Consider the following 16,235-nt stretch of genomic DNA (forward strand, 5'->3'; position numbering starts at 1 on the left):
TCACTTGCGTTTCAGACCGTTAAAATAGGGCCCTTACTGTGCGTTCACACCAAACGCCACATTTGTCGCCTGGTCGCGGTGTCGCCTGAGTTTGGTTGCAAGACAAGGGTAGCGATAGGGATTTGTGCAAGTTTTATCACGCTACGCAGGCTATTCAAAATATCATCCGGAATACCTGTGTTTTGAAAGCTATCTTAATTATTTTACACATTTTAAACATCTCTGATCATAATTTTAAAACATTTGAAACATGTTTTTGAAACATATTTTAAACATATTTCTGAAACATTACAACATGCGTTTTTAAACATATTTCTTAACACAATTTAACAACTTTATCTAAGCATGTTTTAGCTTACCTTTTTTAAATAAATTTGAACATCTTAATCTGTGTAAACTGCCAGTTTACACAGATTCATTCAGGGTCCCCGACTCTGAATTTTCAGAGTCGAATCCGATCTGCCTTTTCAGTCCAGAGATTCGACTATTCGGCGGGGTTTGTTTACCGGCGTTGCTATGGTGACCTCAATTATTATAAGCAACTGAAAACGATGCCGGTTTGAAACTAAAACTGTGATTCTGAAAAAGATATTAATGCTATAAAAATTCCGTTTTGATAGTATTGAAGATACAAGTGTGTAGATTTGTTTAATGGTTTGAACGATGGTAAAGGGTTGAAAAATGAATGAGTTACGATGTCTAGAAGTAGGTGTATCAGAATGGGCTGACGTCTTCAATGAAAACAGCTGAAAACGAAGCGATATGAAACTAAAACTGTGATTCTGAAGAAATTTTAAAGGATATCGAAATTCTGTTTAAATATTATTGAAGATACAAGTGTGTAGATTTGTTAAATGGTTTGCACGAAGATAAACGGTTGAAAATGTATTTAGTTATGTTACTTCTACAGTTGAAGTACGACTGATGATTTGAATCATCGACTTTCAGGTTTTTTTTCGGGTTTATTTTTTTCTCACGTCGCGCCTCCCCTGAAGAACTCTGGCGGGGCGCGTCCCACAGTTTGAAAACCACTGTTATATAGTATATATATATAGACATATTTATATATTAGATTATCTAATATTATATACTTTTATATATAGAGCTCCGGGAGTCACAAACAGCAACAATCACTTTCTCCTCCATGCTGCGGTTCACTCCGGACTGCACTGCAGGGAACGGTTGGCCGGTTGATCGCTGATTGACTGTCACGTTACGTCACTCAGGGAGTGAACGCTGATTGGCTGTCATCACGCGACTGTCGCGGCAAAAGTTCAAATATTTCAACTTGAGCGGCGTGTCGCGTCGTGTCGCTCTACTAAATCCTTGTGGATGCGCTCGCGCATACCAGGGCGTTCATGTAGCGCCACATGTCAAATCTTGGCGCAGGTTTTCGAGCGACAAATGTCGCCTGATACGCGTCTCTACGTTAACTTTGTATGTAGCCATGTCGTCCCGTCGCGTTTGGTGTGAGCGCACCGTAAGTGTCACGATATCAGAGTGTCACTTAGAGTGTCACCCTCTTAGGGTGTCACTTAGCGCTTCTGAATGTCAAGCACTAAGTAAAACGGTTCTGTACAAGTCTCAGGTCTGGTACGATTAGGTGCGGTAGGTGTAGTGCGGTTAGGTGCGGCTCAGTTACGGCTCGGGTTTCTACCGCCGACAGTACCCTCATGGTACGGCAGGCAGCAACGTAAGCATCGTGACATCATAGCCTGACACAGTGTAGCCTGCTAATAAATTCAATGAAAAAGAAAAACGCAACACATTAAACAAAGAGCAACAATGGAGGACGTCCAAGTAGGACGGCAAGCTTTTGCGCAACATTTTCTTCAATAAACAAAGCTTTCCCAGTTGTCCAGAATCGGCACGGAAGTGATGATTCTTTCGACCAATCGACCGGCGTGTGTAGGTCCAACTTCCGGCACCCATTCAGACCGCTTGATACCCCAACCGAAGGGCCCTGCAAATAGGTACGGTTATACGTGGCTAAGTCCGGAGGCAGACAGCAGAGAGAGAGGCAGAAACGGAAATGTGACAAAGGCCTTGTGAGGATAAATAGCTTCACTGTCCTCCTCCTCCTCACTTTCTCTCCCGTACAACAGATTTTCCTCAGTATGCGTTTGGATCCAAAACACATGTTCTCCCTCTGAAACACAGCCGTCTCCAGCATGAGTCCGACTACAGACTAGGATATAGAGCACTAAGTTATAATCAATAGTTACTGCTTGCACTGAAGTGTCTTTACTTACATAATGGGTTGGGCTATGGAAAGAACTAGAGCAAGGGTAAAGTAGTCGTTAACTGGGTCAGGGTTAGTTAGTGTTAGGGTAAGTAGTTGACCACTTGGTTAGGGTTAGTTAGTCGACAACTAGGTTTGACTTTTATACGTAAACTAGGTAATGGTAGATTCTGGTTAGTATGTTGATAACTAAGTTATGGTTAGTTAGCTCAATCCCTAAATGGAAATAAAAGCAGTTTATGAACCTGCTGTCAACCGTTAAAGATGAGAGACAGGGCAACCCGGTATCACGCCAAGGCGTAAAATAGATACGTCTGTCCACATCGCAAGGCGTGTTCAGGGTGACGCTTTGCCTGACCAAAGCGTCACCCTGAACACGCGTCCTTCTCCATTCGAAATGAATGGGGGAATAGCACCAACAGCGGGCGATACGTTCTCCTAGCATTTGGTGAAATTGTTACGTAGACATATTAATCGTTATTATCTGAATGGGAAATGCAATATTTTAGGACAGATACACCATTAAACGTGTTTCTAATGACATTTCTAGCGAGAAATTTACATTTTCCTTGCATAATCCTCAGTCAGTGAATGTGTATGATCTTTATTAATCTTCATTATCTGAATGGAAAATGCAATATTTTAGGATCGATTCACCGTTAAACGTGTTTCTAATAACATTTCTAGGGAGAAATATACTTTTTACTTGCATAATCTTCAGTCAGTGATTGTGTCTGATCTTTAGTTTTATAGTTATTAGGAAGATTTAATCGGCTCGCTCGCATGTTTCAACGACGTCAGGTTGCTAGGGACGCTGCTTTTGCTAAACTAGCAGCTCACGTGTTTCCTGCGTTTGTGTAATTAAACCGTTACTTTATGTAACTTTTAATGATATTGTAATAACCACAGGCGAGGTATTGAGCGAAGTAAGCTCGATAGCAGGTTTATTGGATTCCACAATCGGACAGGCAGGCACAGCTCGACCGGAAAACTACAACAACCAAAACTCCCGCCCGGAAGGAAACCCCCGGAACCCCCTCTCAGAAGGCCCGCCCCTTCCTCCCAAACCCTGTGACGCATCTTGTTAGAAACAGGTTTATCTGAGAGCCAACCCAGTCGGCAAAAGCATACGTTGACAGTGTACGTTTTCGTGAACACTGGATTACGTCGAATTTCAACATAAAATAGCACGCACGCACGCACGCGCGCGCGCGCACGCACGCACGCACGCACGCACGCACGCACGCACGCACGCACGCACGCACGCACGCACGCACACACACACACACACACACACACACACACACACACACACACACACACACACACACACACACACACACACACACACACACACACACACACACACACACAATGCATTTCGCTGCTAAAACAACAATTTGGGCTGCTTCTAGGACATTTTGGGTGGATTTTGAACGGTATGTGGGCAGGACGTTTTTTGCAGGCAGGACCTGGCAACCCTGCGCTGTTGCCTGAGGTGCAGAAATGCTCCGGAACAGATCTGGATCCACCATGGCCAAAATAATTGTCATGAATAGCATGAATAGATTCATGCATTATCATTCAACTTGAAGATGTGTTTTTACAGTATATAGTGGTGGAGGGATGACGTATGTTGGCCAACCCTGAAGTGAGCATCGACCTGGGTTTCCCTTGACAAAAAGCCAACGGGTTTTTCCATTGGATTTTGGATTATTGCAGAAAAATTAGCATCTTTGAAGCACCTCCACAAAAACTGAAAATAAATAAAAATAACTGTGCTCCAAAGAACGAAATGTAAACCAATGCATTCTGAACGGGAGTGTTTCTCCGATTTTTCCATGCTACACAGAACGAAATGTAAACCCATGCAAAATAAAGACTTCATGGTCATAATCATTTAAATATCATTATTCTCCTCAGTGTGTAGGGTGGTATACTATTTTTTTCAACGGGGCTGCATCCAGTCACTTGACCGTCATGGTTGCTATGGTGGTTGCTATCGACCAGCCCCTCTAATCCTTACATGGCTCTAAAAACCACGCGGCAAAGGAGCTGCCGTAAATTGTGTTGTTTTTGTCGTAAACTAGGGTCCGATGGTTAAAAAATAGACAGATATTCTAAGGTATCCTTAAAAGGCAGCTTGGATGTTTTTATTTTCTGCAGTTTAGACTTCTTCTATAACCTATTTTTGAAAGCAAAACACCAGGCTCAATGATTTAACGAGGCAGGGTTATTTGAAACAATTTATTAAATAAATATTTGTGAGAGGTCATTCCTTCTCCTGAGTTTACTTCCTATTTATGTCTAGTGTACAACCCTACTGTCCACAAGCATCACCCCCCCCTCCCCATATGGATTTGGAGAATTGTTGCCACGTCCCAGTGGTGGAGGTATCATATATATGAAAGAGGGCATTCAATTATACTACAATGATCAATTAGGAGGCCGAAGCCCTAAAGGAAGTGATGCAATAGGTGACTGGGTCGACAACATTTAAGTAAACTGTACTTTGAGGTCTCTTATATATCAAAGGGGGTCTCAAAGGACGCATACGCTTCAACCTGTGGCTCCAGAAATGACTCAGCAAGTGCTCCATCTCGTTGCACCTGCACCCAGCGGCTCGCTTGCAAGATTTTGGCCTGAAGTTCTTCCCAGACCTACACCCTAGCCATCCAACACGCATATCTGAGAATCAGGCTTCTCTTTAATAATGACAAAAAGTTACGAGAGAAATACACATTAACTTTTTGTTATCTCATAAGCGGCGTGGTGCCGGCTCCTTTTGACCTTGTGACCCCAGACTTCAAAAACGTGGCCACAGGCCAGCTGTATCTACACACCTTAAGCCACAAATGTACACCTCCATCCCACAAAAAATGGGGACTAGAAACTAACCTCTGTCTTATGTACATTTACTGTACTGTTGGAGGTCACGCCCCTTTTCCGGCCTTTTCGAGATAGCTAGGGAACAAAAATGTTTACACACATTTCCCGGGGCCCCGAGAACGACATATCCGAGATTTGGAGTTCTAGCCCTTAGAGAAAAAAAGTTTTCCCAAATGGACTGTCATTTGGACAAAGCCCCTCAGAAGTGTTACCTGCAAGACCTAATGGTTCAGAATGTGGTGGAAAAACAGTTTTTGAGATAGGAACGTCCTACCGCCCTGAAATTTGAATACCTTATTCTAAGGCCTAACTGGGACCCCCGCACCGAAACTTGGCCCAGTCGGACCCCGAGTGCAGGAAGGGGGGGCCTGGACTTTCATAATCCTCGCTCGGTGACTGTAAAGGATGTTTGGTCGGATGTTATGACGAAGAATCATAATGTGAATGGGAATATTCTATAAATGTCTTGATATCATCTTTCGTCTCAACACTTCTGCTGCAGCTGCTTCAAGTCTCACTCCGAGAACCTTAAAATATGAATCAATCCATTAGAAGTATGAAAATATCTTCCCGGTGGCGTAACGGGGCAAACAAGGTGTCCTTTGACATCTACGTTTCGAGGCGATTGCAACAGTGCAACACATGATCATATTTGAATATGTTTCAGGGTAGTAATTAGCTGTCGATTTTGGAGGCCTTCATCAACAATGACCAGCTATAGATTTGCTTCCCGATGGAGATTTTTGACAAATTACATGTTATTTAGCATCTACAGGAGGTGATGAGGGATCTGAGGATGAGGATGAGGGTGAGGACATTAAGCTGAGTCCAATGAGATCAAGCTCGCCTTCTTGCTACACCTAGACCTAGGTGTACCATGTAAAATACATGTTACCATTTGCTAGAGTGTCATGCTGGGTTTCATTGGACTCAGCTCAACGTGTAGATGCTAAATAACATTTAGCATCTACACGTTGAGCTGAGTCATTTGTCACAAATTTCTATCGGGAAGCAAATCAATAGCTGCTCATTATTGATTAAGGCCTCCAATTTCGACAGCTAATTACTACCATTAAACATGTTCGAATATGCTCATGTGTGGCACCGTTGCAATCGCCTGGAAGCGTAGATGTTAAAGGACACCTTGTTCGTTAAAGGACACACTCGACTTCTTACGGCACCGGGAAGATATTTACATGCTTCTGATTGACTAATGAATTGATTCAGCTATTCCCCCAGAAGTCTGGGGTCAAAAGGTCAAAAGGAGCCGGCACCACGCCGCTTATGAGACAAAAGTTAATGTGTATTTCTCTCATAACTTTTTGTCATTATTAAAGAGAGGCCTGATTCTCAGATATGCAGGTTAGATGGCTACGGTGTAGGTCTGGGAAGAACTTCAGGCCAAAATCTTGCAAGCGAGCTGCTGGGTGCAGGTGCAACGAGATGGAGCACTTGCTGAGTCATTTCCTGTAGGGCTGGAGCCACAGGTTGAAGCCTATGCGTCCTTTGAGACCCCCTTTGATATATAAGAGACCTCAAAGTACAGCTTACTTAAATGTTGTCGACCCAGTCACCTATTGCATCACTTCCTTTAGGGCTTCGGCCTCCTAATTGATCATTGTAGTATAATTGAATGCCCTCTTTCATATATATGATACCTCCACCACTGGGACGTGGCAACAATTCTCCAAATCCATATGGGGAGGGGGGGTGATGCTTGTGGACAGTAGGGTTGTACACTAGACATAAATAGGAAGCAAACTCAGGAGAAGGAATGACCTCTCATAAATATTTATTCAATAAATTGTTTCAAATAACCCTGCCTTGTTAAATCAATGAGCTTGGTGTTTTGCTTTCAAAAATAGGTTATAGAAGAAGTCTAAACTGCAGAAAATAAAAACATCCAAGCTGCCTTTTAAGGATACCTTGGAATATCTGTCTATTTTTTAACCATCGGACCCTAGTTTACGACAAAAACAACACAATTTACGGCAGCTCCTTTGCCGCGTGGTTTTTAGAGCCATGTAAGGATTAGAGGGGCTGGTCGATAGCAACCACCATAGCAACCATGACGGTCAAGTGACTGGATGCAGCCCTGTTGAAAAAAGTAGAATACCACCCTACACACTGAGGAGAATAATGATATTTAAATGATTATGACCATGAAGTCTTTATTTGCATGGGTTTACATTTCGTTCTGTGTAGCATGGAAAAACTCTGAGAAACACTCCCATTCAGAATGCATTGGTTTACATTTCGTTCTTTGGACCACAGTTATTCTTATTTATTAATTTATTTTCAGTTTTTGTGGAGGTGCTTCAAATATGCTAATTTTTCTGCAATAATCCAAAATCCAATGGAAAAACCCGTTGGCTTTTTGTCAAGGGAAACCCAGGTCGACGCTCACTTCCGGGTTGGCCAACATACGTCATCCCTCCACCACTATATACTGTAAAAACACATGTTCAAGTTGAATGATAATGCATGAATCTATTCATGCTATTCATGACAATTATTTTGGCCATGGTGGATCCAGATCTGTTCCGGAGCATTTCTGCACCAGCGTGACCCTGAACACGCCTTGCGATGTGGACAGACGTATCTATTTTACGCCTTGGCGTGATACCGGGTTGGACAGGGAGACAGACAGGGAGAGAAATATAAAAGAGAGAGAGAAAGACAGAGAGAGAATCAGAAGAGACAGAAAATATTGAGGAACCGAAGAGAGCGACAGACAGACAGAGAAACAGAAAAGATAGAGACACAGAGAGAAAAGAGGGAGAGACAGACAGAGACCGACAGAGAGAAACAGATAATATGCAAAGACAGACAGAGAGAGAAAAACAGAAAGGATATATAGACAGAGAGCAAGTGAGAGAGCTCATTAGGGTTAAAATCAGGATCAGAAAAACTTTATAGATGGTATCGGGGAACTGAGTCCAGTACAGCTGCTCCCATTCTAGAATTATATATATATATATATATATATATATATATATATATATATATATATATATATATATATATATATATATATATATATATATATATATATATATATATGCATAGAATATATATATATGCATAGAAAACGTAAAGTATGTAAAAATGAAGTGCTTTACACTTCAATACATAAACTAATGATGTCACAATACTACAATAAACAAAAAAATTGAAATTGAAATTTATATTGAGAAAATGGATATGTTTTATGATGCAACAATAGTATGAGTAAGAATGTAAGTTAGTTCAAATTATTATTTCGAATAAAGATTGCTAGTAAAGTATGCAACGTTGAAGATATAAATGATGTATTTCTTATATCTTTTTGATAATGATGGGTTGTACCAGGTAACAGAGGTTAGAGTCTCAGAGCACTCTGACAAAGCAAGGAGCTGGAGGAGGAGGAGTCTTTCACTGGCACAGAGAGGAGGACGACGACCACAGCAGGGGTCATGGGGTGACGGAGTCCTTCACTGACACAGAGAGGAGGAGGATGCACTCAGAACCACTGAACCATGAACCGCATCACTATTAGAACCATTATCAGAACCACTATCAGAACCAACGCTGAACACCATCACTATCAGAACCATTACCGGAACCACTATCAGAACCAACCCTGAATACCCTCACTATCAGAACCACTCAACCCTGAACACCATCTCAGAACCTCTCAACCCTGAACACCATCACTATCAGAACCACTCAACCCTGAATACCATCACTATCAGGACCCTTTCCAGACACTCAGAATAGACAGACTGGAAACATGTGAATAGACAGATGGACGGAAACTAGATCGATGTTTGCGTTGTGATAAAATCAACATGAACACGAACCTGGTGGTCTGCTGCCACTCTGTGGTCATGAGACATAAATGCAGTCGCTCACCAAAAACAGGATTTTAAAAAGGTGGAACTTCTGCCGACAGACCAGGGGTTCTGGCATTGTTTGCTTCATAACGCGTCATCAACGGATAGGCCTAGACTACAGGAGGACCGAGTACAGGTTTTTATCAAACCAGACTGTTGCCAAACTCTCAGAGGGTGGCTTTGCTCCGTGTTGTGAAAATAAACTTGGTTGTCTCTAACAAAGACCTTATCAAAATATCATGTGTCAGGGCTGAATGCAGACTTAGCCTCCAGCGTGGATGGTTCCCTGGGCCCTAGCACCCCCACCAGAAGCTCTGAACTCTGCCAGGTGAACCGCTGTGGGCGAATTGGAGGAACCCCAGTTCACTTACACCTTAAACATTTTGAGAACTTTTTACATCCTTTGCCCAAAATAAACCATTTTGTAGTCAACTATATACAATAATAAATAAGACTTTGTTGAAATTGTAAAAGATATTTAATACATAACAACGTGCTTACTTAAAATATCAGTGTTCAGTAACATCTTATCTGAAGTTCAGTGTTTTACCTCACAGAGTAAATACCAATAACACTGTTTGAATACATTAAATACTTCAAGAGATGAGTGTGAGAAACTGGGGTCCATTCACAATCTGCAACCGGTCATAGAGGAGAAGTAGGAGTCATAGAGGAGGAGCAGTAGTCATAGAGGAGGAGGAGTTATAGAAGGAGAAGGAGTAGGAGTCATAGAGGAGGAGCCAGAGTCATAGAGGAGGAGCCGGAGTCATAGAGGAGGAGCCGGATTCATAGAGGAGGAGGAGGAGTCATGGAGGAGGAGGAGGAGGAGGAGTCATAGATGAGATCAAGGAGGAGTCATGGAGTAGGGTTAGGTTCTTCAGGGTTGGGGAGAGGAGAGCGAGAGGTTCATGGAATACGTTGGTTCATATCAACTTGCTCTATGGATTGGCCAAGTTGAATGGTTCTTGTTTTTTTGGATATTTCTTATCTGCTTCTGGACTTTGTTCTTTATTAGTCCCAGATCCTCAAAGCTCATCCTGTTGAGAGAAGATGGAGAAAAGGTTAACGGTTGGCGTTGTGGTTTTATAACGAGAAAGCCTTGAAAACACATCCTGTCACCTGACCAGTATTTATCAAGCCTCTTTATGTATCCTATTTCATTATTAAATGTTTGAAAATGTTAACCAACGTAAAATGTAGATCCTGCTGGAACGCTCGACCTTCAGGTCACAACATGACCTGAAGGTAATTTAGAATATTTCCTTTAGAAAACAATGTTTTTCTTTGGTTATTATTTTCCGCTCAAATCCGTTGTGCTGCTAACTGTTCCTACTTCAACTGAAACAGTGCAGCGGTCCTTAAGCTGTCTGCGGCCCGGTCCTGAGGGCAATCACAGGAGTGGCGGCTCGCTGGCGCCTAAACAGCCGGTGGAAACGCCCAAGATGCAGGATTGTGTCGGCGAGTCTGACGGCTCCGTCAAAGAGTTCAAAAACCCAACATCGAGCTTTACCTCTCGATGTTGAACACAAGCGTCGATTCACAACTTCCACTCATAAATGATGATATCATTCTTTCCATGTTGATCGTCGATGATGTTGAATCCATCGCATATACTGAGCGATACACAACTGAGTCTCATAAATAAGAATTAAAAAATATTACTTAAAGATCTCTAAAAGATCTTTGTGAACGGGCAGTTTCCCTCTCTTTGCTTCATGTTTGTTCTGACCCCTCCAGTTGATGAAGGAAGCTGTCTGAGGGCCTGTGATTGATCAAAGATCCCATATCATGCTTTTTAGGGTTAATAATTGCATTTGGGGTTTACTACTAGAATAGGGTTGCCTGTATGTTAACAATACCTCTTATTATTCTCACATTGTTCATTTCTGCAAAACCAATTTCAGCATCTTTCAAAAACATTTTGGTTTGTATCATGTCGCTTTAAGGCCCCCCTCCCGAGTAGCCCAGTCTGCTGTAATTGGTCAGCACGCCCCCTCTGTTGCGATCGAATGCTTTGCGTGTGTCAGCAAATTCCAATCACACTTCAGGACTGCCCACTGCACTGACGTCACACTGTTGTGGAAGTAAAGTTTGAGCGCAGACAAGCTGATTCACGCACTAATTGATGGGCGTTCTCATGGGCGCAAATAATCTCCCTGGCCAAGACTTAGATTTTTCTAGCTTTGCAGACATAAAGCACGTATACATACGTCATATAACAGTCTAAAGCAAAGGGGAAAGCCGAAAAAGCATGATATCACCCCTTTAAACAGACTCAGCCAGCAGTAGGAAACGTAGAAATAAACCTCTCCTTCTGAGAGCATTGTCCACTCGTGTAAGTTGGTTTTCTTCAGTAAAATATCTACCCTACGGAACAGGAAGGCCTGCCTCCGCCACAACAGAGGGGCTCGATCCAGGAGACCATCTGACAATAGGAGGTCATTTGACATTCAAACAAGTTTGTAACATACACAACACAACAACACCACACACACACACAATCAATTTTTTTACGTTAGCTTGTTCAACGCCACTCCTCAGTCACTCCTGCTCACTCTCCCCCGAAGTTCTGTTTCTGTTTGTTTGTGTGTCTGCCTGTCTGTCAAACATCAGGATATCTCCCAAAACTGAGCAGGGATTTGCAATGGATTAACTGGGTACGTTGATCATCAGCCAGGCTGATGTTGGCTGGTTGATGACCTCAGCCATTGTAGGGATGTTGAGAACTTGCTTGTACTCTTGAAAATACTCGAGGAAGCAAAGCTACGGCATTCTGCACATTCTTTGGGCCAGTTTCCTCCTCGGGCTTGATAACTACAGTCCTAATCCTTTTTACCAGGCAGTACATCGGGGTCATAAAACCTGTTACATCTGACCCTGACAAATATGCAAATAAAAAACAAAAAATTACATTGAGTTTGTTGTGTTGCAGTGGCAACAATCGATGTAACCTCTCCCTGATGACCGTGGCAATGACGCTGGCCTGGCGGCTGTTGACATCCTCTCCTCCCTGGTCACGCTGAGGAGAGACCACGGACATATAGGGTTAAGATATATACACATACATAGCTAACCAGTGTTGTGATTTTTTGAAGTATATATATATATATATATATATATATATATATACTAGTGGTGGGCCGTTATCAGCGTTAACGGCTGCGTTAACAGTATAGTCCATGCGACGACCACGGACATAATAACGGCGACGAGCCTTCTTTCCCATTAAACGGTAAACATATATCCAAATAAGCAACAGACTCAGCAAACTGCGAACTGTGTTCTCTGTGTTGTTGTCCATTGTTGTTAAAACTCTGACTGGTGGCAGACTTTATTATGGTCCATGCAGCGGACGCTTGGTGATGACGTGTACGACGTGATGACGTATGTACAAGCCCCGGTGAAAAAGTAGTATACTTTAGTGTATTACAAGTATAATTCAATTATATAAAAGTTAGCATTGAAGTGTACTTTAAATGTGCTAACAATATACTTAGTATACTAATGATATATCATGAGTCCTACTTTAGATAACTAAAGCACAACTTAGTGTACTTATCTGTACTATTTTGAGACAACATTAAGATGAACTATAGTATGCTTTAGTACAACTTTTTAATTTTTATTAGTTTTTTGTAAATATATTTAAAATACAATGGCAATACATTATGATTAAATTAGAAATATACTTCCAGTATATTCTAAATGTATTAATAGTAATCTTAAAAGTGGATTTAAGTATACTTTAAATCGAACTAAAGAACATCATAAATAAGTACAGTAATAGTAGAGAAAAGTGTACTTAAGTATATTTAAGTTAATCTTAATGGTGTCTCAAAATAGTACAGTCAAGTACACTAAGATGTATTTTAGTATATCTTAAGTAGCAATAATGATATATCATTAGTATAATAAGTACGTTTTTAGTACTCGAAAATAACACACTTTGAGTACAATAATTTTGTGCTTATGAAGTACACTAAGTGTGCTTAAATTTAGTATGTTAAAGTATACTTTTTTTCGCCTGGGAGAGCCTACCGTGGCCAGGCCACAGTTGCAACGGCCAACGGCCACGGCCAGATGGCCCAGCGTATGGCAAGCCATCCCCGCCAGAAAACGGCATAATTTAGTCGCGTATCACCTTCATTACGCCGTAAAATGTAGAAAAACTGCGTATTTTACGCCGTCATGCGCAAAAAAGCGTTGCTTTTTACTCCGCAATTAAGCCATTCAAGAGCGCGCGTAAAAAGCGCCGCTTTGAACATCAAACTGCGCGTAAGATACGCTGCGTTTGTGCACATCACGACGGCGTAAAATACGGCGTTTCTCTAGTATGCTAATATCTCCGCCCTTCTTTTCTCTCAGCCAATGCATTTGAAGTGTTTGCGCCCAATCGCTGAACAAGACAAGCAGACCAAATCAGTTCAGCCAGCACAGATCTGCTTTGAGGAGTTCTCCTCTCATTTGTTGTTAGTTGTAGCGTCATATAAATATATATTAGTAAATCCAGTTACAACAGTGTGGTCACCGTGGCCCAATCGATAGAGACGCTTGCTCTGTAGGCAAGAGGTTGTTTTAAAAAATAAATAAAAATACACATAAAGACGTTTCAAACGTTCCATCGAGTCTCTCACATTCTACAATGGCCAGCTTTATTGTTTCCCATGGGAGCCGGCGACTTAGGCTGCGAGTGGACGATCTGAAGCTAAATCGGAAACTAGAATTCTTCTTTGAAGGTTGTGCTCCACAAAGAACCACCTCACCGTCATAACGGAGCACTTCGGGGCACCAGATTGCTTTAGAGCGGTACTGATCGCGTTGTGTGTCTTTCTCCAGTGTCAAATAGTTCATGAATAAAATCACCATAAGGTTCAAGTGCGGCCATAAATAAGGATAAATATAATTAGACTATTGCTGGTTAAGGTGGTTGGCTCTTTTTTCTTCGCTGCGTTCTGCCTTCTGGTGTAGCCTAGATTTCTGTTTCGGGTTTTAATAACCAACACACAAAACACACAAACACAAAATCAAATGCCGTTTATTTGTTTATTCCTTTTGCCCTTTTTCAGTTTCAAAACCAAAAAACAATACTGTTAATTGTTTTTTCTGATTTTGTTTTAAATCTGAATATTCAAAGAACGAACCATACACGGATTCTCCTACCTCATCAATTTACTGACACACATAATGTGTGGCAGTAAAGTGACAGGATCATTCCATAGACAAAAATCTTTCCAACTTTCCATAACTAATTTAATTTAGGAGGATAGTCATTGCACAGCTGTAACCAAGTATTCTCATTATAGCCTAGTTATATCCTAGTTTTGCATATTTATACATTGTATCCCATTTTCATATTTCATGAGGCATCTGTATTTTTACGTAGGCTACAGCATCTGTATTTTAAATGTAGCTTATATCTTCTTTTACATTTTACCTTTTGCTGAGGTGGGCGCTGTAATAGCCTACTGTATAGGCTGTCTGTATTTGTGTAAGAGTTATTTGTATTGTGTAACCTGCTGGATTATGAAAGTAAGTTTGGGGTAAATAAAGACAAGTCTGTCTGTCTGGGGGAAAATGCCGTGAAAAATGTACGCACGGTGCGTTCAGGATTAGGACTGATATAGCATATGTCGGCCTAGGCCTAATCAATCGTGTTTTAATATTTGAAGCATTCATATTAGTCCATTCTTATCGTAGGCTACTCTGCTGTTGGCCTTGATGGGGAGATATTTTTTTGCTGCCATGCACAAATAGTTGAATCCAACAACATTCCTGCGTCTCCTACAGAGCCCATTTAAGCACCGTGTCAGTAGACAGGTACAAGCCTCTGAACGTTGTTAGAGCAGCGTAAGAGGAGTTTTGGGAAAAACTGACATTTTTTACGAAGGTTCGAAAGAATGATGGGCTGATGGGCCTCTTAAGCCTATCAGCAGTGCCGCCGCTCCCATAACGCGCACTACGCGCTGCGCGTAGGGCCTCAAGTCCTGAGGGGGACCCCAAAAATAGGCAACTTTAAAAAAAAATCATCATAGTTATAATAATAATAATAATGCCGATATTATTTCAGCATAGAAATATAAGGCACCTTTTAGCCATACATATCACAAAACAGGCAGAACAAGAGATATATTTAATTGCTCAAAAAAAAGTTACGATGGTCCCCCCCCCCCCCCCCCCCCCCCCCCCCCCCCACAAATACACATGCAACATCCCAAGCTCGCGGTGGTTGCCATGTCTAAAGTGGCCAGGCGAACTTGACAGCGAACTTGACAGGAGGCTATGTCAACTTTTCGGAATGGCCTCAAAAAGATCGCATGAGTCAGGGGCAGAAAAAATAAAGAAGAGGAAACAGCGAGATGAATCCTTTGCATCACTATCAGGTAAGTCCATGTTTAATCATTGTAAAATACAGGAAATGTGCTGCTAATTGAATGGTTAGCCTATGCATACACCTCGAACTAGCTAACGTTATTGCTAATGTTAGCACACTCAAATGTTATAACTTAGGTGCAAGAAGGGTTGCCAACTGTCCCGAATTGTCCGGGACATCCCGAATTATGATTTTGATTTGTCCCGTCAGCGTCAGGGACAGCTGCAGTCCCGTATTACAATCACAGCCACATCATAAAAGCGTGACCATCTGAAAAGCAGAAATCTGAAAATAAATGGATTCGATCCGACAACCTCCTGCCTACAGATCAAGCGTCTCTATCGACTGGGCCACGGTGACCACACTGTTGCAACTGCATCTACTAATATGTATATCTATATGACGCTACAACTAACGCCAAATGAGAGGAGAAATCCTCAAAGCAGATCTGTGCTGAACTGATTTGGACTGCTTGTCTTGGTCAGCGATTGGGCGCAAACACTTCAAATGCATTGGCTGAGAGAAAAGAAGGGCGGAGATTTAGCATACTAGAGAAACGCCGTATTTTACGCCGTTGTGATGTGCACAAACGCGCCGTATTTTATGCGCGCTTTGATGTTCAAAGCGGCGCTTTTTACACACGCTCTTGAAAGGCTTAATTGCGGCGTAAAATGCGGCGCTTTTTTGCGCATGACGGCGTACAATACGCGTTTTTACGGCGTAATGAAGGTGATACGCGACTAAATGATGCCGTTTTCGGGCGGGGATGGCTTGCCATACCAGTGTGAGTGCAGGCCAGTGAACAATGGGGCCATTTGAGCACGGTTAGGTGTGAAAACGGCCAACGGCCACGGCCAGA

General features: G+C 42.0%; 1 protein-coding gene and 1 long non-coding RNA gene across 2 annotated transcripts in view; one reads left to right on the forward strand and one right to left on the reverse strand.

Annotated features, from left to right (window-relative positions):
• The first annotated feature begins 472 nt into the window (after positions 1-472).
• LOC115532800 (uncharacterized) lies at positions 473-15,011 on the forward strand. Its single transcript, XR_003974119.1, has 2 exons — positions 473-697; positions 14,937-15,011. It is a non-coding gene; the product is annotated as an uncharacterized LOC115532800 (long non-coding RNA).
• Positions 9,466-16,235, reverse strand: part of dnajc10 (DnaJ (Hsp40) homolog, subfamily C, member 10) — an 86,502-nt gene continuing 79,732 nt past the window's right edge. Inside the window, exons 24-25 of the mRNA XM_030342689.1 lie at positions 11,918-12,025; positions 9,466-10,043 (exon numbers count right to left, since the gene is read on the reverse strand). Of these exons, the coding sequence (XP_030198549.1) occupies positions 10,032-10,043; positions 11,918-12,025 (120 nt within the window). The 3' untranslated portion in view covers positions 9,466-10,031. The remainder of the gene's footprint in view (positions 10,044-11,917; positions 12,026-16,235) is intronic.

The sequence above is a fragment of the Gadus morhua genome, chromosome 20, assembly GCF_902167405.1.
Source record: "Gadus morhua chromosome 20, gadMor3.0, whole genome shotgun sequence".
Taxonomy (NCBI): domain Eukaryota; kingdom Metazoa; phylum Chordata; class Actinopteri; order Gadiformes; family Gadidae; genus Gadus; species Gadus morhua.